General features: G+C 46.6%; 1 protein-coding gene across 4 annotated transcripts in view; it reads left to right on the top strand.

The window, feature by feature from the left end:
• Positions 1–27,949, top strand: part of tweek (transmembrane protein KIAA1109 homolog tweek) — a 576,634-nt gene that overhangs the window by 71,935 nt on the left and 476,750 nt on the right. For all 4 annotated transcript variants that reach the window (XM_070534911.1, XM_070534912.1, XM_070534910.1 and 1 more), the window contains 4 exons: positions 2,727–3,025; positions 7,613–7,783; positions 11,554–11,671; positions 20,343–20,492. In XM_070534911.1, coding sequence (XP_070391012.1) covers positions 2,727–3,025; positions 7,613–7,783; positions 11,554–11,671; positions 20,343–20,492 — 738 coding nt within the window. The remainder of the gene's footprint in view (positions 1–2,726; positions 3,026–7,612; positions 7,784–11,553; positions 11,672–20,342; positions 20,493–27,949) is intronic.

Below are 27,949 nucleotides of genomic sequence, written 5' to 3'. Positions count from 1 at the left end.
GAAATATTGTTATGTTGATTCGTCTTGAAATATCTTGATACGTCTTGCGTTATCAAGAAAGAAGAATCCCACGAAAGAAGAATCCCGGATGCTAATTCTAGCAGTACATCTTCCAGTAGGCATCAGTAATTGCCCGCCTGCTGTCCTTATGTGAGGTCCCATCCGTGGCGTCTTTACTTTCTTGAGGCGGAGGACGAGTTCCTGACTCTTTATAGAGAAGTCGGCACCAGTGTCGACTAATGCTCTCACCGGCTGTCCGTCCACCGAAACATCAATGTCAGCACTCACAATTTCTTCGCTGTCAGGGTTTATCGGCTTCACGTCATTCTGCGGCGCGAGTGTTGGGGGCTTTTTATTGTCTCGCGGTGGCCCTGCAACCTTAATCCCAGAGGTCGCCACCTTCAGTTTACCCAGCTAGGGCTGGGTGACCTTCGCCCTCAGAGGTCAGCAAAAGTATGTCCAGCAGGGCAAGGCATCTCACGTAGAGGGGTTGGAGAGCGTGACCGACGGCCAAAATCGGACTGAACATGCGGCACGGATTCGTCATTTGGGTGCACTGTTGGAGGTTTCTCCAACAGTTTCACAGTTTCGTTGTGGCGTAGCATGGAATCATCATATGCACGTCGACCTAGGACCACGTATAAAAAGGTCGAAATGATCGTGTCGTGATGCCAGCAATGACTTGAAATGTGACCAGCGCATCTGCAGTGAAAACAAAGTGGGCGCCTATCGACAGTCATCCGTCGGTTCTCCGAAATTGCGGCTGTCCCGTGGTGTCGTGTTGCGGCGTTGACCAAGGCGCTGTGAACGGCGGCTGGTGGTATGACTTAGCTGCGTAATGGGTGCGTGCCTTGAAGCCTCCTCTTGCTTTGGCGACCAAGGAGTGACTGTCGGAGCCTGGTGGTATGGCAGTGTGGTTTTAACGGGTGGTGGACATCGGACAGCGGTTGTGCAAGTCATGGGACGCTGGTGATCTTGAAGATCGGCTGCCGGTAACGCTTGCCTGAATTTGTCAAGCACCACTTCTGCGAATGACGCTATAGGCATATCCACTGTTGGTGTCCGAATCTTTTGAATTTCCTCTCTGACAAGTTCTCTGATCAATTACCGCAAGGGGTTCTGATACTTGCCAGTCACTGCGGCGGGCGGCATTGATTGTGGCGCTCGTGGACAGTCGATCGTACTGCCTGCATCTCTGATGAAGGGCCCGCTCAATAGCTGTAGCCTCTTTGATAAAGTCAGCGACGGTGCCTGGTGGATTCCGCACAAGCCCCGTGAACAACTGCTCTTTTAAAGCTCGCATGAGGTAGTGCAACTTTCTTTCTTCAGTCATGTTCGGGTCGGCTTGAAGAAAGAGGCGGGCCATGTCCTCGGTGAACATTGTGACTGACCCATTAGGTTGTTGTACCCGTAGCTCCATCACATGCTGGGCGCACTCGCTGGTCGCGTCGGTCGGCACTCGCAAAAGTATCCGTGATTTTCTGACGAAAGTCATTCCATGTTGTTAGGCTACCTTTGTGGCTCTCATGCCATGTTCGGCCACATTCGTCGAGGGTGAAATAGATGTGGGAGAGCTTTTGCTGCTCAGTCCACTGATTAATCTGTGCGACACATTCATACTTGTCAGGCTAGTCTTCAATGTCTTCGAAGACTGCACCGCAACAGCGATCAGGAACCAGAGGATGAAGAACGGCTACTTGTTGTGGACTGGAAAACCGGCTGCTTTGGGGTGCTTGCGGTGGGCTGGTTTCGGCCATTGCGAGATGTGTGGAGCTCCTAGGGAGAGGTTGGTCAAGAGGGGACAACTCTGGGGCAAGGCCTAGCAGTCGACGTATAAAGCGATGCACTGGATGTCGTAACTGATGATAATGTGTCCGGGCTAGATGAATGACTCCCAGGACTCTGGAGCATCAAGCACGGTCAGTACCCAGCACCTCCACCAGTATCGCAGTACAATGCGGACAGTAGAGGAGGAGGAGGAAAAACTTTATTTGCTCTAATGGTGTAGAAATTAGCGGTGGCAGATGTGGTCAGCCATCTTCACGGTCTTCTTCCCCATCTGCGCAGGGTCGACGCCCCTATTCCAGGGCACCACTGAGGGTGGCTACTCGGCGAGCGTGCCTTACTAGTAGACAGGGAGGCATTCTTCAAGAACCGCAGGACAACTTGTTCAAAAACAAACAGGCCAGAGACACGTCTTCTTCGTCCTTGCCGAATCTCACTGCCCCTCTAGATGAAGTCCGTTAATGTCCGTATCTTTGTTGTCATCTGCATAGAATACACGCGTCGATATCGAACTGATAGGCGTTTTTTTGCGAGTTCGATATAGCTGGGTTTGACTGCAGTCTGGTTCGGCTGTATATGTAAGCAAGAGCATAGTGCCATCTTGCCTTGCCCAAGTTTTGATGAAGTAATGTGAAATGCTATCCAAGGACAATTGCCAGATGAGCCCTCCATACGAGACCTTCAGAAACAGCCAAATCTACTTGCCGAGTGTCTCAGCTTCCAATATTAGTGCATGTTGCCAAGGGCCTCTTCTTAGTATAGGTGAAAATCTCTGCATACAGACTGAAAACTTTTTCTATAAAGATGCAGCATTGCTGGGCAGTAATCTGATCACCTAGTTGAAATTGTGGGATGGGAATTTAAGAAATGGGTTTTCTGGCTCCTTCCATTTCTTGGAAATGTGGCACGAGGTGTAGTGACTGCATCCTGTGTTTCTCCAGGATTGGTTCCAGCTGAGCAGGAAGTGGTGCAGCTAGCTAATGGCGACCTGGTGGAACGGCGCAGTGCTCCAACATGGGGTCTGGATGCCAAGTGTGGACGAGGCACCAGTTTCAGCTATGGCCCATGGGCAGACCGTCAGCGGGACAAGCTGATGCAGTTCTTCTTCCCACAGGACTACCAGCCTTTAAAGCCCACGCCTCAGCCTCAAGTGGGTGAGAGGCGGCGTGCACAGTCATTTGATCTGCGCCTCAGCACCACAGCTGATGCTACCTTAGATCTACTGTTCTCCAAGGAAAAGGTTTGTTTGTTTGTTTGTGTATGCGTGTGTGTGTGTGTGCGTACGTGCGTGCGCATCACAAATGCTTGCTTGCTGCCGCGTCATTTGTCTTGTTGAACCCATTTAGAGTTATAGTTCCACGAAAAGTGGTCATTATAGCAGTAGTTTGTTACATAGGGAGTCGCCCTTTAACACCTCAAAAATTAACGTGACAAGGAAACTGAATACCATTTGTTATTCTGAAAAGTTCGGCATGCTTAAGGTCATAGTACTGAAATATTTTTGTATTGAAACCATAAGAAGTTAGCTGGCGATTTCTGAAAAGTTAGATAATCTGAAAAGTTGAATTAAGTGGTGTTCATAGTAACAAGGTTTCAATGTACAGTCGCTGACCGATAAATCGGACACCGATAATCCGGACATGCTCGGTAATTCGGACAGCTTCGTGGCACTGCCAATGGCCCCATAGACTTAATGTGTAAGGATGACTGATATTGGACAGCCGCCAACACTACACTTGATTATCCAGACTCCGTCCGTGGCTGTAGCGTATGCTGACTCTGCCGCCATTATCTCCTCTGGCAACCTCGAAGAGACATCTAGTATGGCCTCAGAGATTACATGCCCAATAATAATCCCTGAAGTCTTGCCTTAGTCACAGCACTGCGCCTCAGAGATTTAGCTGTAAATGTCCATCTTGGATTTGCCTGAATTGTAAGGTCGTATCGAAATTACGATCATCACATTACGCATTCTACCACCATTGCACACGGCCCACTCTTGTTTGTTGAATTTGCCTTCCGGACAGCATACTGCCAGTCTGTGCTTTTTGTTTGTTTAGTGTGCATTCCAGAAAGCACTCTGCTCGCTCCAAGAAGTCTTGTGAAGTTATCGACAGTCTGCGTCAAATGACACCAACGGTGCCCTTGCAGTCCGATTGCGCCCGGCTACGTAAGGGAAAAGCTTGAACAGCTGCCTACCACAACGAGCTCAAATGTGGACATCATTGGTGGCCTGTTTGGCTGCGGTGTGCCGATTCCTGCCACCGTTACATTTGAAGACATTGCAGACGACGACAGCGTGGTGTTGTGTACCGAACTGATCGATGGTGAAACAATTGAGCAGGTTCTCCCACCGTCAAACTGCGACATTATCATGGATGATAATGATGTGCTGTATGCTCCGGAGCCTTTACATGCGGATCTGACTGGAGCCTTTGCAATCCTTGCATCGGCATCCAGAGACAACACAAAACTGGTAGAAATACAGGCGGACTTGGTTGCACGTACCCGGAAGTGCGTGCAACAATGAATCGACCATTTCTTCCTTGCACACGGGCCCTAAAAACATAAAGAAAATGATCTTTTCAGTCAAGCCCACACATTAAACACAAGAAGAAGAAAAGCAAAACACAGAAAAAGAAAAGCTACACACTGAAAAATTATAAGAATAAAAACACATAAATAGAAAAGCAAAATACAAATAAACAGAAGATAAACACAAGGCACTCACAATAATAACACAAGGGAAACACTGGCGAATCACTGCTCCGCACTTCTGACACCTTTCACGTTGAGTGGAACTGTATCCATTTATTGGTTTTGGGGTCGAATCTAGTTCGTTATATTCAATGCAGGACAATTTCAGTGTGTTAAAACAAGGGTGTTAAATACACGGACCACTATTAAGATTTCAAGGGGAACTTTATTTACTTCATTATATCCGTTATGTTATTATATCCCATTTCGTTATAATGAGGTTTGAGTGTAAATTATGCACTTTATGTGGAGTCCTTAAATGTGTCACTTAATCATCAGGACCTACCATAACAACTCGGTATGTTTGTAAAAAATCATTTCAGGATCCCTTTAAGGTTTGTTTTCAACTGAATTCTCAGCTTTTAACTAATGTAGCTGCGCATGTTTGCCACTTGCTTGTGGTACCTCGAGAGCTTGTGTGTACATGAAAGGGGGATTAAGGAAAAAGCTGTCAAGTAAGGCTGCTGATATAATAATGTGGTATAGGCAGAAAAAGTTTCTCACTGCGACACTCTTGAAAGCTATATCATCTGGTCACACTCGGCGACTTCTCAAAAGTCCAGATAACATATTGGGGGTGTGTGAATACAATAAACCATCAACATAATCAGTGCCATATCTAGAGCTACAGAAGCACGTGAGATTGCACGCCTGCGTCTGACCACTTCCCAAGGAAAGCAACGACGCATATATGACATTCGTCACCGCGATGCCCACTTTAACCCTGGTGACATCGTGCTTCTTTGGAAACCAGCATGATGAGGTGGTCTTTGTGAGAAGCTGATTTCACCCTGCTCAGGCCCATATCGCATCTTGCGTCAAGTGACAGGCGTGACCAATGAGTTACAACCTCTCTATACCTCCACACCGCGATCCTCCTCTAATAGTGTTCAGGTCGCTCGACTGCAGCAATGTCACTCAAACCTACCAAGTGCCGGGACAGCACCTTTGCCGCCGAGGGTCATGCTACGAGGTGCCGCAGGAGCGAACGATGATGAGAGGACTGACCAAGATGACGATCCCCGATATTTGTGCGCACAAGCTCCATTTTGTATGCCTGTCTTCTGCCCCTTGTATATGTCTTGTAAATATATTGTCAAGTGTCTTTTCTCCCCGTAACAAAATTACCAACAAGCCAATGGCCTTGTTGAGCAGCTCCATCACCACCTCAGAGCAAAGACGACAGCATGGGCATCACTTCCAACTGATTTATTTTGGGTTCTGATCCAGGAATATATATACATATATATGCATGCGTAGGCTATTCACGAACCTATGATATCCAGCAGTCGATCAGTCTTGTCTCTAATTTTTAAGCATAACAGACAAAGCGCTAATACAGCTTGAACCTTTCTTTTTTATACAATAAGCTACCATTAGCTCACATGCTGCCTGATTTCTGCTTCTATTGCAAATTTTGATCTCCTGTAAATGTGGTTAACACATGTAGGCGTTGCAGTGTGCTGGTAAATGTTCCACACCATCTTTCATTAGATTTGGGTCATGTTCTTTGGCTCGTTCATTTATGTAGCGCTTGGTCTGTCCAATGTAGGACTTGCCGCACGTAAGGGGAATTTCGTAGACCACCCCTGGGGTACATTTTCCGTAAGTTGTGCCATGTTTCTTACCACAGCGTTGCTAACCAGTCTCCTCGCGAGTGGTTCTCGAGCACAGTCAAACCAGTTTAATGTGGACAGAATAGGCACTGGGTACCCCATACCGGCCTGCAACCTTCCTGAGGTTATGGGAGATCTTATGACGATAAGGAAGCACTGCAGGTCTTATGGTTCTGGCACTTTCTTCCTCCCTTTTGCATTCTGCATTTTTTGTTTCCTTATTATGAATTTAACTCCCGACCAACAAGGTGTAGTTTAATTATCTATTCCTGCACAATCTCAAGATACTTGGTTGAAAGTAGGTGTGAGTGTTGTGCCCTGCACTTTATCAAGTGCTCTTGAGGGGGGTGCCACAACGACGCAGAGTGAGGGATTGCCCATTTTGATCATGGGTGTTGTTTATTACACTTGCTCATTATGCTGTATGTTGTGCAGTTCTCAGTGATTGAAGCGTACTCTGAGCACATGGCAGCCGGCGTTTTTTTGCACCACCAGCTATTGCTGGGTTGATTGTTGATAAGCCAAATGCAGTCACAATGGATCACAAAGACTATTGTGTTTCTGGTATACAAAAATGCATCAGCACGTTGTCTCCAGTACCGCTCCGTGGTACTGGTAGCCATGCTATCCAAATGCTGGCAGCCACGCTATCCAAGTATTGCATTTCAATCGCTGAGCACTTTACATTACCTGGTCATTGCTTATACCTGTCTAAGAATGAAAGCAAGGTTGATTAGCGCTTTGACATCCCTGTGACGGTTGACTGATGCAGTGCACTTTGACAGGTGCCTGTTCAGTGGCAGTGCCCACCAGAGAAGGAGAGGCTCCAAGGTGGTGCGTGTGTAACCAGGGGTGGTATTCTCAGACTATGACCACTTTAGCGTGACGTAGTACACTGCATATTAGACAATTCAAGCGGTTCTGCTCAACCAGCCACAGTGAGCACTGAAAGTGATATCTCTGATAGTGACTGTTTGAGAATAAGTCCCAAGTATGTTAGCAGTGCACCTGCTGGTTCTTCAGAGTGGAAAACCGAAAACCTTCTTAGCTGTTCCACCCTTGCTTTTGTGCTTCACATGCAGGGAGTCAGTACTGGTGCACATAAGCGGATTTATGCACCAAAATTTAACAGAAAGGTATATCAAACTCCTGCATGCGGACCTACTTCTCTCCGCAAATGAAATACTAGATTAATGGGGTGAATTGGGTGTGTTGCTACATATTTGAAAAGGTGGCAGCATGAAAAAGACATAGACGGTGACAACTTCAGCAAGACGAGACGACATCAGCGCTTGTCCTTGTCGTCTCGTCTCTGTCCATGTCTTTTCGCACTACAGCCTTTTCAAATTTTGAAATACTAGTTTTTTATTTTGGTGTACTCTATATAACAGCCTTTCATTCGCAATTTGCCTTACCTGCTTGAGGCATGTCTTCATTTGATGACAACGCTGCAGGAGACCAATGCTGTGCACATGACGGTAAAGCAAGGCTCGTACTTGGAGCTGACCCTGCCCTGGCAAGTGATTGAGGAAGGCTACACTACTCGAGTGACTGGTCAGCTTTTTCACTTGGAAGCCTCAACCAGTCTGCCTTTCAGAAATTTACTGGAGAGCGAGATTCTTGGTGTAAGTGTCGCACGTCTATCGTAGAACCACCTTATACAACTTTGCTACAATATTTAAATACCGCAAGTGGCAGTCACTTTCATTATTTCTAAGGGAACTGTAGCTGACAGTCTTTGTGACCCTGGAGAGACGCTTCGGCTGTGGTCGAGATGGTGGCTGCAGCTAGCAGTTTTGAATGAATGCGAGGTGTACAATGTGACAAACATAGTGAAAGCTGTCGGCAAGTAAGGTGGAAGGTGGCTCAACTAAGACTTACATGTAATATCCTGAGAAATGATCATTTCTGGCTGGCTCACTGACACTAAAATAGAAAATGCGTCTGTTCAAGTCTGCCACTGCTGTGCTATGAACAAAATCATGAGGGCCTCAATATTCTTTGTAAGTTTCATGTCAGCTCTCCCAGCAGGTTCTTAGAGTGCATCATTCACATGTGACATAATGAAATTCCACAAATTTTGTGCAGTAAACAAACAAATTTAACAAATTGCATCATTAAATAAAGGCATGCTGACGCACTAAACATTTCTTTAAAGTTTTAATTTGTATATAATTCTAATGCTTAGCCCTCCCCACTAAGTCTGAATCAGTCAGTTAGCAGTCTTTTGAGTGTGGTTGAGTTGAGTTCTAGAACAGCAACATGATGGCCATCGTTGAATTTAGTTTTGGGCTAGGTCTCCTGCAGACATTGTGGGGTCTCCAAATGTGCTCTCGGGACAAAGGAATGACAACACAGTACTGCAAACAATCAAAAAGGCATTTATTGTACCTTCCATACACCAGTGCCAACTAGCCAAATCACAACCAATAGAACATGCCAATAGGTGCTGACTGACGAATCGAGGAAGTTTGACTCACCGTGACAGGATAGCAAGCGAATATGTTTCCCCATGCTGGACATTAATGCCTAATTGTTCACATGTACGGTCACGGGAACTGTGGCGCGTTGGAACAATCGTGTTTGTCCCTCCTGGTGTGCCGTTCCGAAGCCTTTCTTGAGACGGTCCAGCAAAGCAGGTTGGGAGATGACCATGCATTATTACGATCGGCCAGCACTGAAAACGACCTTCCGGCCTCTCCTGCCTTACAGTGATAAATCGCTTCGTGAGGCCATTGCCTCCTTTACTAGATGCATTTCGCTTGAATAAAAAAACAGCTGTCAAGCCCTTTCCCTTTTCTCCTCTTTACTATTGTCGGTCACGAGCGCCAAATGTGACTGGTGGAACCACTGGGCATTACCTTGCGGGGCTTCCGAAATCTTCACCACGTGTGCATGCCAATCTCGAAGGCACTTAGTCTCAATCATAGCTCAGCGTATGTTTGCAGGCATTACAGGTGACAGCTATTCTTTAGCCAGACAACCAGCGGTCCCAAACGCCACCTCGCAATGCTTGTTCACAACTGAGGGCAGGCCCGTTGTGCTGGGAGCTTGAGCCATTCCGCAGGCATTAAATAAAGGAGGCAATAGTGAGGCTCACACTATGTTGCCTTGGACAGACCAGCAGCGACACCAAGGTGAGACACGTTTGACGGTTACAGAGTTGATGGATGGCATTTGGTCGCCAACCACGACACTGAAACCAAGGAACTCCTGTGAAAGTGCGTTACGCGCCTCTTTGCGGAGCTAGTGGGCCATACCAGGAGCCAAGACGTGCAAATGAAGTCTAGTGTGACACCCCGTCTATGAGAGCAACCCCTTCATTCTCTGGAACAGTGAGTTCGGTGGTGTGACCGCTGATATCCCTGGCCTAAGGATCTAGGGTGGACAGAGGGGTTTTGCATGTCAACACCTTTGGTGAGCGAGTGTGCTCTGATATGTGCTTGCCAGAAAGATGTAGCCACTGACCTGTAGCTCATGCTACGAGAATGATGTACTGCACTCCGGTCTCTGGCCAGTACAAGTACCCCTTTTTCTATGTAAATAAGATTGCCTTTCCAATGTAAATAAACCTCCTGTTCCGTTACTCATCCTATTGACTTCGTACTCTTCACTGAAGAAGCAACCCTCGCCAAGTAAGCTCGGATGACTGCGTGGGCCAGCTTTGCCTCTGTGTGACGCTCCAGTAGCGTAGGCCAGCTACCCGTTGCAAGATGCACTGGCTGTGTAGGCTAGGGAGTGACCTTCTGTGTGATGCCAGACTCAGAGGCCACAACTGGCAAATCCTACAGCGTGCTTCGAACCTCAAGCCAAAGAGGAAGAGCCTACTCCCTTGTGTGCCCAAGTAACTACGCAGTTAGGTGGCGTTAGTAGTGCAACACTCGTGCCATCTCTCGTACTATGCTGCAACCACACCGGACATGGACAAGCCAGATTACAGGAGACGTAAGAGCCATGCGGGATAACAGCATCAGGGGATGCGTGAGAGTCGAGCATCCCCACAACTTTTGTTTTTCAGAAACTACATCATTGCTCGGCATGGCGGCACCAAGTCTGCTCACTTCAGGCCATAAAAGTAGCTATTCCTGACCCATTTGCCCTCTTCACATATACTGAATGAAATTAGAGATGTTTGCTAGCAAAGTTCAGGCATTATTTTGGTGGTTTTCTTGCGATTGGTCCTTGAATCGACCTAATGAAGGTCCAGCTTATTATAATACAGCAGGCAGTTCACCATGCCTCTGGCTTGGATTGGTATTGCCTGCGGCACACTACTATCTTCTTCCTTCATGCTAGCTCATTGCATTGCATCGCATTGCAAGCACTCATTGAAGTGCATAAATGTAAGAATGCGTCTGAATGCTTAATGTTAATAGAGGAAAAAGTGCAAAATAAACAAGGGCACAGACACACATACTATCCCTTGTTCTACGCACTACAGACGTCTCTAAGCTAGCCAAAAGCTCACCCCTATTGCAGAATGCGTAAAGATGTAGACTTGGAAGCTCGCATCTAGGGACGATTGAAATGATAGTTCACGTTTGTGAATGTGCCATAATGCTTCTGTGAATATTTCTCATTTCCTAAACTCACCCTTTCCTTGCCAATCGAGCCTGATCATATATGGGTTACAGTTTCGATTTTTGATTTCTAAGCCGCATAGAGGCATCTGGCTTAGTGGTGTATCACAACAACATGCCGTGGCTTCACTTTGAGAAAGCGCTGCATCAGCGGCAAAGAGTTCAACGGAAGTTTCGCCAGGTTTCCTAAGGAACAAGCAAGCTAATAACTAGCACCATTTCTAGACATGCACTACTTGAACACTCTCATTTATTTCTATGGTTCCTTCACCAACTCTGGTGTCAGCAGTCACTTAGTTGTTCAGAAATAAAATAGCACTAAACTTTTTTGGTCTACTTTATTTACATGGTCCAGTGCCTTTAGTAGTGTGTGAAATATATGTAAACACTGTGGAAGCATTTTAATTCTCTGTGTTGGTCAATAGTTATTAGATTTGTGTTTGTGTTGCTGGGCCGTGGGTTCACATGTGATTCAGTGAAACAAAGGGAAATTGCAGAATGTAGTTGCATGTCATTTAGCGACAGTAGCCATGCACTTAATTCGAAATGATCCCAAATGCACTGAGAGTGGTGATAAAATATTGGGCATGGCAGGACCACAGCCACCTCAGAAGAAGTGTCACAGTCACAGTAGCAGCAGCAGCTATAGTTGCTATATCAAAATTTCTGTGAAGGTGGTGTTTGTTTTTCTTTTGAGATGAAAAGTGGCCACTTTTACACACACTGTCAAGTGGTAAAATATGCTTGAATCAATATGGGGCCATTTCTTAAATATTGTGCAATGCTCCTAAGCCTTTCTTTTTCTTACTGTCCAGTTTGATGTACAAGGCAAGTACCCACTTATCTGGAATGGCCATCAAGATTGGCAGTGCAGCTTGGCTGGCTGCCGCAGCTCACTCACATTGCTGCACACACACAAGGGCTTCTTTCAAGGTATTGTGCTGAGTAATTTTGTGCTTGTTTGAGGTGCTGACCTTCCTCCTGTTGTTCATAGCATGTGTATTTCTTACTTAGACAAAGGTTCGTGTAGTTCTCGCATTGCTGGTCATTTTTTCCTGTTATTGAGCATTTGAGATGCACAGCACAGATAATATACAGCAGTCTCATTGAGTGTGGCTAAAGGCAGTAGTTTGCCTGACTGGGCCGTGATACCCTTAGATTCACACTATGTAGAGTACAGCGGACAAGGGCAAGGTACAATGCACTCGAAAAGAAAAAAAAAATTGTACAAGTACAAGGCTGCCTTGGTCATGAAAGTTCCACGCCCCAGGAATGGACGGCAGCCCAGGAAAGACTGGGTGGGCAGCACCATAGGTCAGCCTGCAACGCTTGAAGTCCACCGGACAGGAGCTGCCAGGAACGCACGAGCCGTGGCTGCCATTTTGGCGCAGTGGCCACCACAAAAGTTGCTGGGCTCCTCGGATTGCGTGCTGTCTGGAATGGCAGACCGGGATGACTGGCAGCCAGGCTATAGCAGCATCAACTGGAGTAACCACCCTTGGCCAGGGGCTTAACACTGGTGCTGGTGCACTTAACTGGGTGCACCAGCCACAGTGAGTAGTGGCCTAGGTAGCTAGAGGCAAGGCAGGCACAAGTTTGTGGCCCTCCAAGGTAGGAGCCTATCACAGTGGCAGGAGCAGGGACAGCTGGCCTCATGGTCAGCAAGACTGGCGGCACAATGGGACCAGGCGCAGGAAGAAGACTTGACGACGCTGAGGAAAGAACAGGAAAAGCCCTCCAGTCAGTATAGCCGGCTTGCCAACAAAGTGCCCGCCCGGCTGATTGCCCAAGAAGGGGCATTTGCCAGGCTGAGGCTTGGGCAACACATAAGAGGGAATACTAGGCCATAAGAGCCTGTCACCGCTTCGATGTGTGCCCTCACACTGTAGCCCCCTCCAACATAAGACATTTTTCTCAGCGTTGCCGAAGTCTCGCCCAGCTTGTACGTTTGACGATGCCTCTGTGGCTAGCACAACTTTTCGTGTCAAAGCTGCAGTATAGTGGCATCGTTTGTTTGGTGCCATTGCGATAACGTTTGGTGCGATAACATTGCGATAACGTTGCGATAACATTGCGTTTGGTGCCATTGCGTTTGGTGCCATTGCGATGGTGGTGCAGTGGCTTTCGTGTTGCACTGCTAACCTCAAGGGTGTGGCACCAAATCCCGGCATCAGCGGCCGCATTTCAATGTGGGCAAAATGCAAGAATGCGCATTCTATGTACCCTGCATAAGGTGCACATTAAAAAACCCGAGGTGGTCAAAATATCAGCAGTCTTCCACTACAACATGCCTCCTGATCATATCGTGGTTTCAGCATGTAAAATCACAGAATTTTATTCATTTATGCAAATGTCTCATCAAGCAAATATCATCAACATGCAAATTGTATCATCAGGAGCAAATTTGGTATGCCCAATTGAACCCCTCCTCCCCGTCAGCTAAGTTTTCACTGTGCCTATCAGTGGCGTAGCCAGAAATTTTGTTCGAGGGGGGGGGGGCTCACATTGCTGCATCTCCTCCTTTGTAGAAGGATCAAATATATGAATAATAATTGCATTGTCATTACCAAAGATGTTGCAAACGAATTCTTGAATGTTACGCACTGTCAAGACAAGCAAAATATATATTTTTTTCATAAAAGAATATATCGTATGTCCCAAAACTTTTGCCCGAAATAACTGATATTAATGCTTCTATGTTCTTTGTTTACTTAATAGGCAAAGAAAATATCACACGAACTTTAGAACTATATCAGTTCGAAACTAGCAAAGCAGTGCATGCCGCTCATATGAAAAATGTTAAGGCTGTGAAATGAACAAGTTGAGGACAAATATGCTAATGAAACTGTCACACCCGCCATGGTTGCTCAGTGGCTATGGTATTGGGCTGCTGAGCACGAGGTCGCGGGATCAAATCCCAGCCAGGTCGGATGCATTTCGATGGGGGCGAAATGCGAAAACACCTGTGTACTTAGATTTAGATGCATGTTAAAGAACCCCAGGTGGTCGAAATTTTCGGAGTCCTCCACTACAGCGTGTCTCATAACCAGAAAGTGGTTTTGGCACGTAAAACCCCATAAGTTAATTTAAACTTTATCATTCAAGAGCCTTGTTTACATTTTTATATATTCAACGGCCAGGGAAAAATCTCAGTGATGCTGTCCTTTGTCCATCCCAACGTATTGCGCAGGAACAGTTGTCACCGGTTTTGTATTGTGAGTAATTGCACCAAAATTATAGTTGCAACTGAGAGCACATATAAAAACCAGGAGTTCTTCAATATATACAAGGGAGAGTCAAAAGAAAGTGAGTCAATGCTAATGTATGACAAACGGGGTACTTTAAAAGTAGTCTCCATGAGGATTTAGACATTTGTTCCACTGACTAATTAGTCGTGTGATTCCCGTCTCATAAAACTGCCTGGGTTGTTGCGTCAAAAAATCTGTAACAGAGTCTTTCACGTTATTATCCGACACAAATCTGGTTTCCTTGAGCGGTTTTTTCAGTTGCTCCAAAATGTGGAAGTCGTAAGGTGACAGGTATGGGCTGTATGGCAGACGTTGCAGCCTTTCTCACATGAACTTTGCCAGTTTTGTGGTAATGACATCAGCAACGTGGCCACGGGCATTGTCCTGGAGCAAGATGACCCCATTACTCAATTTTCCACGTCGTTTGTTCTTGATTGTGACATGCAGCCGATCCAGCGTTTCACAATATCAGAAACAATTGATAGTCTCTCCAGGTTAAGGAAATTCGATCAGTGATGGTCCCTGATGATATAAAAAAAAAGTGAACAACACCTTTCCGGCAGAAATGATGGCCTTTGCTTTCTTCGGGGGTGGTGAGTTCGAATGTTTCCACTGTAAGCATTGTCGTCTTGTTTCAGGCTCGTAGTAGCAGCAACCATTATTCGTCTCTGGTCACTATTGAAGACAAGAAGTTGTCACCCTCTTTGAGATACCGGATCAGATGAGTTGAGGCAGCGCTGAACCTCTCCGTCTTCTGGCGGTGGTTCAAATTCTTGGGCATCCATTGCACACACAAGAGCCGATAATTGAGATGTTTATGAATTGTGGTGTGAACTGAACCATGACTGATGTTCACACACTCTGCCAGTTCATCAATACTTATCCTCCGTTCTTGTCTAATCAGCTCATCAAGCTTTGCAATTGTGTTGGAGGTGATTGCACGGTGGCTTTGGCATGGTCTTAGATCATCTTTGCAACTTTCACATCCTTCTTTGAACCATTTGCTCCTACACTTTACAGTAGCCAGTGAAATGCAATGTTCAATGTACACGGCAGCCATACGGTGACTGATTTCTTTTTGGAAAAAGCCTTTAGCTGTCAAAAACCTCACAACACCACGCTGTTCAACTTTTAGAGCGTTCATTATGTCACGCAACCATGTTCAACCCAGTGTATGAGAGCATTAAAGAATGTTTATACTCACACCTGCATGTCACTTTTCTAAATGAGAGATGCCTGTGTGCTATGTGCATGCCTTGCAGATAATGAACAGAACCATTATTGCGCAGGGTTTAATGGCTCACTTTCATTTGACTCGCCCTCGTACATTAGAAATGCGGAGATACAATGGAATATACAAATGCTAAGATACAGCTTGATAAAGGGCAAAAAGGTGTCACTGGGAACAAAGTTCACTGCACGTGTGCACCAAACCTTGGAACAAGATGTTTAAATATTGGTGTAAGTCTCCGATAAATCTATGTATCTAAGAAAAAGTCACTCTTTATAATGCTTAAAAAAAAAAGGAAAATAAACATGTTGCGCTATCACTGAATGACAGATCAGAGAAACCTAAGGCTCCCCCGCCCTTTCTCCGCTCCCCCTGATGTATCGCGCGTGGCGGAAGGTGGCACTTGTGTGCGCTTTCCTTCCTTGCGTACACAAGACTAAGCCACCATCGTTGGCTCACCCATGCCCCCCCTCCCCCCCTACGATTTCACGCGCACATACAGCGTGCGGTGTGTGGTCACGATGTTATTGCCCTTGGGGCTTTATATGGAACATGACGGCGATGGCGACGGTAGGAATGCACCTGGAGTATACATATCATTGCTATCGCAATAATATATAGGCCCGTATTCACAAACCAACCTTATACTTATCTTTTGCCTTCCTTACCTTTTCAGCGCCTTAACGCGTTTCATAAACAAACCTTATGCTTAAATCGAACCTTTCCTTAACCTTACCGGCTCGGAAAAGGAGCGTTCCTTAAGGTAGCCCGGCAGCTACCTTAACGCGTCACTTATTATGGCCGACCACGCAAGCAGCTTTTCGGAGCTAGTCGATTTTGTCACCCTATTAAGGGAAGCCGATGTTCGGGAAGCCCTTCCTTATGTAAAGCTCATCCGGCGTGTTCTCAGGGACCGTCAGTATGTCATGGAGATGTACAACGACGGCGAGTTTCTTCGCAGGTTCCGCTTTTCAAAACGAGCGGTGGTACACCTTCTCTCCATCCTGCCACTTGCTCCGAGCCCAGATGATCGCGGTTCGCCCGTGCCGCCACTTCTCTTTCAAGTTGTCCCAACACTTGAGTAGCTGATGCTCCGTGCGCGGGTGGACTCCGTTCTTACTGTTGAACTGTTGTTCTATCTGCTGCCATTTCTTTTTCTTCTCGCTCAGGGACACCGCATCAGTACGCTTGTTCTCCAGCACGTTGCTCTCTCTCGTCACCAAGTCAATCAAAATTCCCCGCTCCTCCTCCGTAAGGTTGATTTTTTTCCTCTCAGTAGCCATTCCCACAACAGATCTTACAATAAGCAAACGAACACTTCAAAACACAAATAAATGAACAAATAAGGAAATAAATAAATAAATACGCGCAATATTTACAGCATCTAACGTACAAAGCGCAAGTTATAGCTAACACACAAGAGAAAAAGTGAAGGAACTGCGCTCGAGCACCGCAAAATGGAAATGGAAAGTGAAGCACCGCAAATGGAAAAAAAAAAAAAAACGGCAACGCGTGTTGCCATGGCAACACGCGTTGCGTTTTTTTTGCGCGTCTCTCATCTGCAGATGAGAGACGCGCAACAGCTAGAACTCGCTCTTTTCACATTGCTTTTTCACAATGCGTAATAATGCGCCATCCAATTTTTATATTTATTGTTCTCAGCGACAAAAATGTGTTTCCTTTTTAATAACTGAGCGGTTTAAGGCCAAGAAAAGTTTATAGCCTCGCACCCATGCTCATCTCTTATGACGATAAGGCCGCCTTCGATAAGGACGCCTTTTCACGCAATAAGGGACGCTTCTGAATCATACCTTGGCCTTTTCTCAACCTTATACTTTCCTCATCCTTATAAAAGGGCTCGTTATAGCGTTAAGATAAGGTTGGTTTGTGAATACGGGCCTAAGAGTATCCGGCAAATGAACCATTCCATGGCCCATTATTTTCCACAAAAGAAGAAGTAACAAAACCGAACTTTCACCGTGCGACATTTCTCTGCACTGCAAGAATGTCTTTATTTGTTTCTTTTTCTTTTGTGAGACCGGGGCACCGAAGTGGAAGAATGCAAAGGAAAGCATGTTGGCCAAAATCAAATGCCTAGTTTGGGCACCTAATGTGGCTATTAAAGGAATATCGAAGAAAACGTGAAACGCTTGGTCCACACAGAACCATATGCATACTGACAGGTATCCTACACCGGCGAGATAAGACTTTCTGGAGAATTTGCGCTCAAACAAACGTGTTGCAATCCTTCGAGACCCCACAGTGATGGCGGCAAGCGACCATTGTTTCTTTTTCTTGTATGCTAGCCAGAAAGCGTCCAAAACTCTGCCAGGCGAAAATCCACTTGGCCAGACAAAAAAGAATGCACAGCAAAGTACGCCGTTAGGTGTACGGAGCACGAGAAAAACGCATGCACCCTGGCTGGCTCTGGCAGCCCGCGGATATTGAGAACAAGAAAATTGAAGAGGCTCAATGTGTCCTCGCGAATAAAATTAAAAGTAAAATAAATAAGAACGTAGTCACCTTTGCTGGCTTCAGTGTCTTGACATGGATGCGTTGGCACAGGTGAAAAAATCTTGATATTTTTTTCTGTCTGTATAACCAGCTGCTGTGCCACAATGGCTCAGCTCCTGCAATATACGGCCTGCCCAAGGTTCACAAACCAAATGTCCCGCTGCGACCTGTAGTAGACTACACTCGCTCTCTGTTGCACTGTCTCTCTGCCTATCTTCATGGTGTGCTCCAACCCCTCGTTGGACGAACACCGACGTACGTAAAGGACTCCGCTGATTTTGTCGGCAAGTTCAGGAACGTGACTTTAGACAGCGGAGACGTCATGGTTTCCTTTGACGTTAAGTCTATGTTCACACGCATACCTGTGGATTATGCTGTTGACTGCTGCCGAACAGCATTGCAAAACGACACATCGCTGCCTTCACGCACCCCATTCGAAGTCGACGACGTGTGCCTCCTCTTGGATTTTTGCTTACACAACACATATTTTTCATTTAATGGATCATTTTACAGGCAGGTGTTTGGAATGGCAATGGGAGCTTTGGTGTCAGTGTCGTGTGCCAACATTGCTTTGGAAGCCCATGAAGATAAAAGCCGTGATGATGTTCCAGCCCACCCCAAAACCACCCCAAAATTGTTCCTGCGGTATGTCACGACTGTTGTTCCATTATCTGCCGCGAAGACATCGTACCTTTTCTGCAGCACCTGAACTCTTTCCAAAGCACAATAGAATTCATCGTTGAAGAAGAAGTTAATAGTCACTTGGCTTTCCTTGACGTTGAAGTCATGCGCACTGCATCCAGCCTTTTCACAAGTGTTTATTGAAAGCCTACCCACACAGGGAAATATCTGAACTTTGATTCGGTCCATCCCCTTGGACAAAAACGATCTGTTGCCTCGACATTGTTCAGCTGTGCATTCTGTTTGTGCTCGACTACTGACGCACGCAGAGCTGAGTTGAAGGGAGTGATGCTGCATTTGGTCAGCAATGGCTACCCCAGCCAGATTATAAAGACTGAAGAAAAGCATGCAGCTGAACCCCCCGTAAGGCTGATGAGAACAAGAAAACGGGCATTTCTCCCCTATGCATGAGGCGTGAGCGAGTCAATGTCAAGAATTTTCAAAGAATATGATGTACAAATCTGCCACGTCCCTTCAAGCAAGCTAAAACAAAAACTCGTCCGGATCAAAGACCGCCTCGAAAAAGAAAAATTTCCGGGCGTCATCTACAAAATTCCTTGCCAGGACTGCCAGGCGTGCTACGTAGGCGAGACAAGGAACTTTAAAAGAAGGCTACAGCAGCACCGCAGGGATGTAGCCAAAGGACACATGCTTTCCAACGCCCTGGCAGAGCTTCACGAAAAGACTGGACACAGTATTAACTGGCATTCGGCTTCTATAATCAAAAGAGAGAAAAAATTTATCATCCCGATTGCTCCTTGAATCATTCTGCATGCAATCTACTACAAACACGATAAACTGGGCACGGGTAACCCTCCCTGAGTTGTATGCAAGCGCATTACGTCTTCCGACACATATATAATAAAGACCATCATGCATTCGTTTATTGTGAACAAGGCACCTGTATTGGGCGCCGAAACGTCAATCTGTGGTTTTGAATTTTTTCAGTTGACGAGTGTACGCTTATTCAGCCATGTTCTTTCCTTGCAAACCCTAGACTTCATTCTTTTCTGTGACATGGCGGCACAAATGAACCATCACAAAGCTTCGTCTCATCGGACGTCGCTGCGCACTTTGTCAACTTGTCCGATAGCGTTTTGATTTGGCTTGTCTCGTTGTATGGTCCGATGTATGACTTTAGAAAAGTTAATGCTCCTTTGGCATCAAATGTTTATAACATTAAGCCCTCAAAGTTCCGGAATTGAAAATCTAAAGCATGACTTTGGAAATGTCAATGCATCTTTCGCATCAAAAGTTCATAAGAACTTTATACCCATAAAGTTTCGGAATTCAAATCCATGCGCTCCATAGAGTCCGTGGCTACTGCAAGATGTCGCAACCAGCCTGCTGGCCATCAAAACTCCCTTGAAACTTTGTGCTCGGATGGGACTCCTTGTGTTATGTGACTCCCGGTGCGTAGGCACTGCTGCGAAATCCAACCCGAGTTCGCAATGTTCACGCTGAAATGTCTTTTCAAATGTGAAAAACACATTCTACACAAAATACACAATGAAATCCGGTGCTGGGGGTTGTTTTAGTTGGCAGTACATGACAGCACGGAAACATTGGGGGGGGGGGGGGGGTCTGACACACCATAAGTGCCCCCCCCCCCCTCGGCTACACCCCTGGTGCCTATATATTACTGTGACTGTGTAGTGTTTACTTGGGAATGCTGTGCAATTATAGTTGCACCTTGCACAAGACTTCCTGAAAGCTGGCAAATGTGAGTCTTAATTGATAGTGTTGACTTGCTGCACAGCAAGAATGAAACAAGAGTGGAGAATTCGGTGTACTATTTTTGTGTGCATGTAGAAGCTTGAGGGAGAGTTTAATTGTTACAGACCCTTGCCATACATATCTGCCATCCAAGCTTCTATTAGGCTAGACTTTTGTGCCTTGTGTTAGAGGTGTCCTTGACTCTCCATTGCAGCCTTGGTGGAAGACTGGGCAAGTAAGGCTCGGCCAGATATTCTTCGCTTTGTCCCCTACACCTGGCACCTCAACATTGTGTTGACTGAATTTGAGCTCATTACACTGGCCAACGAGTACAACTGGGTTGACTGTGCTCACCAGGAAAATGGTAAGGGCTCACTGCTGACTGATGCTTGCATGGTGTTTGTTAACATGGGCTCCTATTCTAACCCTTTATTGTAGGAGTGTGTGAATACCGAGTAGTAGATTTCGATTATGGAATATGAGAAAACTTATCACAAAAATTAATTGGTGTGAACCTTGGGCTCATTCTTAGGAGCCTCCAAGCACTGCATAACAAGAATTTAGCAAGCTACCAGTTACTTAGCAGGGATGGAAGTGCTGCGCCAATTGCACCATCTTACATGAAACCGTTAAGCTACACCAACCTGCGCTAAAGCACTAATTTCAAATGAAGTTCCCAAATTTAGCAGGATGTGCTTGTTCAGTGGCAACCACACAGCCATAGACATGCGTTGGTTAGTGCTTAGCCCTGCAATCCAAGTCGAAGCAATCCATTTCAACGTCAGCGTCTTTGGAGTGTGGGCGTGTTTGGTGGGATAATTGTAACTAGGTCACAAGAAAATGAAAACTGTTTTGCGCTTTAGTATGTATTATGAATGTTTTATAAAACTGCTGTGCATTTGCATATATGCAGACCAGTTGAAGATGATTTGAACTAGCACTCACTTCATGGGGGCAGTTGGGCAGAAAAGCCGCGCTGAATTATTAAAGTTGTACAGTCTGCTCAGCGTGTAGCTCATCAGTTTCGTTATACACTTTAGCCCTTGATTTTGTGCCCTACTGGTCATCCGAGTCAATTAACTCTTTCAGGGTCGATTTTTTTCACCACATGCAACCGCCCAGTGTCGATTTGTTTTTATTGCAGATTCCAATTCTTCTAATAGACATATTTCGAAAAAAATTTGCCATAATTTTTCTAGGGTGACTGTAAAGGGAGAAAAAATATTTTGCGTTGTTATATATGTACTCTTTATTCATGAATAACAACAATAAAAAAGGAAATAAACTCATAAGAATTAGAAATTTGATGCATTGTTATAGTTCAAGGCCTAGAATATGTGCACATGAGAATATTTCGCAAGTCTGAAATGTTCCTGCTCTTACACCAATATTTACGTCCATAGCGTTATCGAACTGCATAGGTGAGCCCACTCAAGAAAACTGTGTGGTTGTGTGCCGGTCAAAAAAGCAAAACGTGTGACAAACTTCCACGAATTTTCGTCTTATCGCCAAACAGACGCAATTAGATATTGTGGGGGTTCCACTCTGCGTGCGGCTAGGGCTGAAGGCGAGCTCCGGATCTAGCCCCACGCAGTCGCTTCGTGGTACTCCTAACCCGTAGCGCGGGAATCGCGGCTACGTCGGGTTCGGACAAATAAGGCAACCAGCGGTGTCAACGGTAACAACGTTTATTGCTACTAGCAATATCGAACACTTGCAGAGGGATGTCCTCTCTGTAATAGTAATAAATAGGCTGGCCTCGTTGCCCGGGATAGTCAGGCAACGTGGTCACTCACGGGTTGCAGCAGGTACTCCAGTCCGGCAGGTTAGGGGTCCGGCCTCAGAGAGAGAGAGTCTCCCCCGGTCGCGCTGTTTTGTACCTTTTTACCTGGGCGAGGGGAATGTCCTCCTCGCCCGTAAGCTACCCGCCCGCGAGTGGGGGTGGAAGGGCGCGCGCGCGTCGCGATAGAGAATCGGGAGAGGGCATAGTGCGCCTCTCCCCAGTCTATGCCGGCGCTCGACGCGACGGCGCGGGGGAAGATGGGCGCGTGTGCTCCCCACAATATCACGAGTCTCCCCCCCAAAAAAACAAAGAAAAGGAAACGCATGCACAGTGGCATCCTTCCTGTACTCACCCCCCTGTGAGTACTAATCGAGCGAGAAACAGGTGACCGCCCTTTGAGTGATTAGTAATAAGGTAACCAAATTTAATGAGGTAGCCAAACGCGTCTTATGCGCGGACAAAGTCCAGCCAACTTGCATCCTGGCAAAAAGTCAGCATGCCAGAAAAAGCACACTAGACAGTACGTGAAATGTGTGACGGGCATTATATACGAGATACCACTAAAGTGTGGGAAGTCCTATGCTGGACAAACGGGGAGATGTGTCAATGACCGGGCCTGGGAGCGTGAATTGTCTGTAATCAAAAAAGGTAATGCGCATTTACTTGCGCATTGCACGGTTTGCCTGGAAGGAACATGCCAGCCACTACTGCGTGAGATAAAGATGCTTGGCAGGAGTGGTGACACGTTAGCAAGAGAAATTTTGGAGGCATATCGCAGAAAAGAGAGAGGCATGAGTTGTATTAGTGACTGCGTCTGTTTTTCTGTTTGAAAACGAGTTGCAACTGTTAAAAACGTTGTCAGTGTTCCATGATGAATACCCCTCCCCGTGCTTGAGCACGTGAAGAAGGAACTGGATGACATGGAAACCCGAGGAGTCATCCGAAAGGTTGACACGCCAACCGCATGGTGTTCCGGCCTTGTCGTTGTACCGAAGCCATCGGGTGGGTACAGGCTTTGTGTTGACTTGACGAAGCTTAAGAAGGTCATCCAGCGGTAACAGCACATTCTGCCAACAGTTTAAGACATCTTAGGCCAGCTTTATGGTGCAAGAGTCTTTTCCAAGCTCGATGCAAGATCCAGCTTCCACTAAATCAAAGTAAGTCGAGAGAGTGAAAAACTGACAGTGTTCATCACTCCCTTTAGCCTCTGTTACTACAGATGCCTTCCCTTCAGCATTGCGACAGTGCCCGAATATTTTCAGCGCTTCATGTGACGACTATTAGAAGGCACTACCAGAGTTGTCAATATAATAGACAATATGCTAGTCTTTGGTAGCGACCACCGAAAGCACGACCGACACCTAGCTGACGTCTAAATCAAGCAGGCATCACTTTCAATGAAGAGATGTGTCAGTTTCGAGCTTCTTGTGTCAAGTTTCTAGGAGTCGTCGTTATCATGCAGGGAATTTCACAAGATCCAGATAAGGACTAGGCTATCATGGACCTCCCACCACCAATCGATGTCAGCGGTGTTCACTGATGGCTTGGAATGGGGGGCCAACCATGTGGCCAGTTCCATTCTGGACCTGTCTGGCGTCTACACCCATTCGTTCACTCTTGAACAAGAACAACGCCTGGAATTGGGACTACAGCCAAGAGCAAGCTTTCACTCACATCAAGTCATTGCTCAGCTCCAATAAATTTGTGGCAAAGTACCACTCACACTACTCTACTATAGTATCGGCTGATGCAAGCTGTCATGGCGTGGGTGCCGTCTTGCTCCAGGACCAACCTTCTGGAATTCGACATGCTGGGGCCTATGCTCCGAGATCCCTCACTCCCACAGAAGGATGCTACAGTCAAACGGAAAAGGAATCTGGCTGTCATGTGGGTCGTGACTAGGTTCAACCAGTACATTTGTGGCCTACACTTTGAGGTCAAGTCGGATCATCATCTGCTTGTAGCCCTCCTTTTGAGGAAGGACCTGAAAATCTTGCTGCCTCGAGTACACTGAATGTGGATCGAGCTGATGTACCTGGGAAACTCTTAGCTAGAGCCGATACACTATCATGAGCACCCTGTGACTTGCCAATCTGGAAAACCGTTAACAGCTTAAAAATCCACATAGGAGAGGTCTTCAAGGATCTATCTCCACTAGTGGCTAGTCAATTAGATGATATCTGTCATCTTCAAGCTGAGGATGGAGAGTGTTCCTCAGTTGTGACACATTGTGAGAAAGGTTGGCCACCCAAGAACAGAGTACCAACCCACATAGCACGGTACTGGATAGAGAGAGACAGACTGAGTGTGTACGATGGCTTGCTTTTGTTGGATCACCATATCAACGTTCTAACTTCTCAACGCCAGGACATCCTTGCACTGCTGCACGAGGGGCATCAAGGGGTACGCTGCTGTCAAGAATGCGCCTGAGAGCGTGTTCGGTGGCCAAATTGCAATCTGCATATTGAACACCTTGTGACTCTGTGTGCCAAGTGTGCTGAGGTTTGTGCCACTGGTACCAACTCCCTCACCGGAGAGGCCATGGCAATGCCTGGGAATTGACCTGTTCCACTTCAAAGAAACCTGACTATGTTCTGATCGTCGATTACTACTCCCGATTCCCTAAAGTAGTCACGCTGGGGACTGCATCAGCATCGGCGATCATTGTCGTGGTGAAGAGTTGTTTTGCTCACTTCCAGATTCCAGATGCTGTGTTGACAGAGGGACCTCAGTTCATGTCCAAAGATTTTGCTGATTTTGCTCTATGTTATGGATTCCACCATGAGACAATCAGTCCTTGATACACTCAGAGTAATGGTGAGGCAGATTACATGGTTCAGATCGTGAAGGACCTGCTTGAGAAAAGCTCCGATCTGTACCTGGCCCTTTTCGCTTGCATGGTTCAGATCGTGAAGGACCTGCTTGAGAAAAGCTTCGATCCGTACCTGGCCCTTTTCGCTTGCCGAGATAAACTTGGAGTTTTGGGCATCTCTCCAGCACATTTACTTATGGGATGAAACTGCAAGCTCGCCTTCCGGGGCTGCCAGAACGCCTTCTGCCCGCATTGCCAAGTCACGAGAAGTGTAGGGCACAGGATTCTGTGGCCTAGGTGCAACAGGTGGAAAATTACAAACGCCGTCACAGTGCAGGCCTCCTGAGTCCTTTGAAACCAGGGAATGACGTGTGTATCAAGGACATTGGATGCAGCGGTCCTGTCCTCAGCCCTGCTCAACGACCTCGATCGTATGTGGTTGAGACTCTTAGCAGCGTTCTGCAAAGGAATTGTCACTGCCTGGTGCCTTCCTCAGCAGACCAGAATGTCCAAGGATGGGCAGCAGCCTCACCAACAACACCAGGAACGTCACTACAAAGTTCTTTCTGCATGTCGCCTGTGCGACCTGTGGCCACACTTCCTTGCATGAAATATAGGGTCTGCCTGTAGAAGCAAGATCGCCTGAACATGATGAATGGAAGCAAGTGCGATACGGTCGTGCAGTGAGACCATGGTGCAAGTTGAAACTGCAGTTCTATCAGGAAGGAAGATATAGTGGTCACCGCCTTGCCCTTGAGTTTGCAGCTACAAGGTGGCACTGAAAGCAAGGGGGCAGCACCTTGCAACAAGTATATACTTAACGGGCAGACAGCAATAAAGGTTCTTCTTGTTACGAGCAGAGTCGCTAGTGTCATTTGGTGCTTCCTTGAACAATGGATGTGTATGTGTATGTGTTGTAACTCCCCCTCCATCTCTTTCTTTCTGGATCTGACAGCCAGGTTGACCAAACAAAATGTCACCATAGAATCTTTCATTCATGTTTTCTGGTCAGCTTTAAAAAATGGTTGTTTAAACATTACTTGAAAGAGAAGGGGAGTGTGAGGTAAATTTTGATTAGGTGTTTGTCTAGAAATATATCACAGAAGCAAGAAAAATATTGGCAGTTATGCAGTGTGGTACAGGCTTAACAGGACAAGTCAGTTCTGCTGAAGCCCCCAAGGAGAAGGAAGGTTCGTGAAAGAGAAAATTGTCATCCACTCGACTATTGCACAAAACAGCCTTCGTAAATAGACATGTGCACGAATGCCATTTTAGGGCAGGTAGCATTTCTAGCTAGCATTTTATCAGTTAAACTTATATATGAACTTCTATAGGCATACTTGATTCATCAGTGTGGGGATGCGCGACCCTCGCGCCTCCCCTGATGTTTTTCCCGCATAGCCCCGTCTCCGTGCGGCGTCGCCGCGTGGGCCGCGGCGTTGGAGTGGTACAAGCGTGGTGCGAGAGATGGCGCGAGTGTCGCGCCGCTGCGCGGTTACTTGGGCGCCGAAAGGAAGGCGCTTGCTCTCTTGGGTTGGAGACAGCGAGCATCACGGACGTGCCGCGCGTGCAGCGCCCCTCTTTCCCGGCGGGTCGGCGCGCCACGGGGACGTCTCCCACGAGCGCGCGGCGACCCAGGCTTCTGCGAGACCTCCTCGCGTGGCCGCCTTCGAACGCGCCACGATTCGCGTGACTACACACGCGAACGACCAGGCGTTGGGATCCAGCATGGAGCGAACATATTCGCTCGCGAGGACGCGGTGAGTCGGACTTCTAGATTTGTCGCGCGCCCATCGGCATGTTTCTGGATAGCAACTCGGCTAGCGGGCATTGATGTATGAAAGGTGCAATAAATGCCCTTGTGATTGTTTGCACTACTGTGTTGTCGTTCCTTTGTCCCAAGAGTACGGTGTGAGAATCCCATATATCAGACCCCACATCAGGCAGTGCACCATTTCCTCCGAACCGTCCATGCCTTGGAGCCTGTTTTCTCTATTAGTAAAGCATTAGTGTAACTGGCAGCATAAATAAAATGAGTCACAAAAGTGTAGGCCAGTTTTGTTACCACCGGAAGAACCCGTTGATAATGGCCGTTATCAAGAATGTATTAAGAATGTTGAGGGGTTGCTTGTTTTGTTTGCACACAATGGTCTAGCATTGTTGAATGTGCACAGAGAAGTTCTTGTATCTGCAGACAAGATGTTGGATGAATTGGCAATGAAACCATGGCTACTGGTCTTCAATTTGTATTTCATGCAGCAATAAGTCGGGTTTGGCCCTTCATTAGGGTAGAGGCTATCTTTCTATTAAATGAATATTTCTTTATATCTTGACACGAAAATGCTTTTGACTGTGGGCCATTGCCCAACCGAATCGTCGAAATATGTAGTGTTTTTCATTGTAGGCTTTATTCAAATGTATATATTTAATCATGATTCCATACAAAGGTTTTGGAACCCCTTCACTTGACAAAAATCCTCAGTGTGCTAATGCTCAGAAGCATCTTTTATAGATCTGCCACATTTTATTACTATGTTCACAAAGTGTTTCAGGGCCTCTTGAAAGGCAAACTGCAATAAAATTTTACTTTTGCTAAATGTGTTACGAGTGAGCAGGACGTGCCAGTAAACCAGGGATTCTCAAACATCCGGCCTTGAAATACTCCACCAGCTTCTCGAAAGTGCCACAGAACCCCTACCTTTTTCCACCAGTGCACCTACATACAAACTCACTATAAGGGTGCGTCAAAGTGTACACATAATGGTAACGGGGATAGGGGGTCTTACTGCACAATCAATACTGTGAACGCCAAAGTGCCATCATTTATTGGGGAATGTTGCATGGGGATGTCCCATCTCCTCTCGGTCCAACGTTACTAGACTAGCTTCAGTTGTAAAACTCTCCGCCCGCGCGCTTACAGCCGGTGTCGCCACTTCTGTGACAGCCGCCAGATGGCAGCGCCGTTTCATCGGGCTCCACTGCAGACGCCTCGCCGCAGCCTTCAGCCCGTGCGGACGGGCAGTTTGCGCGTGTTTCACGCTCGCTGGCGTTCTCCCTTGTCCGAATTAGTGATACCATGAGAAAGCGGTATCCACCTACAGCAATAAGATTTATCGGGCCAGTTGGTTCATACTGTAATAAGGGTAAACTGCACGAAAGAAAGAAACGCATAGAGCGAAGCGCGGAAGCTGTGTTTTTTCCTGCCGTCTTAACGTTTCGCGCAGTT

The sequence above is a fragment of the Dermacentor albipictus genome, chromosome 3 (assembly GCF_038994185.2).
Source record: "Dermacentor albipictus isolate Rhodes 1998 colony chromosome 3, USDA_Dalb.pri_finalv2, whole genome shotgun sequence".
Classification (NCBI taxonomy): Eukaryota; Metazoa; Arthropoda; class Arachnida; order Ixodida; family Ixodidae; genus Dermacentor; species Dermacentor albipictus.
This window is presented reverse-complemented; position numbering and strand designations above follow the sequence as displayed.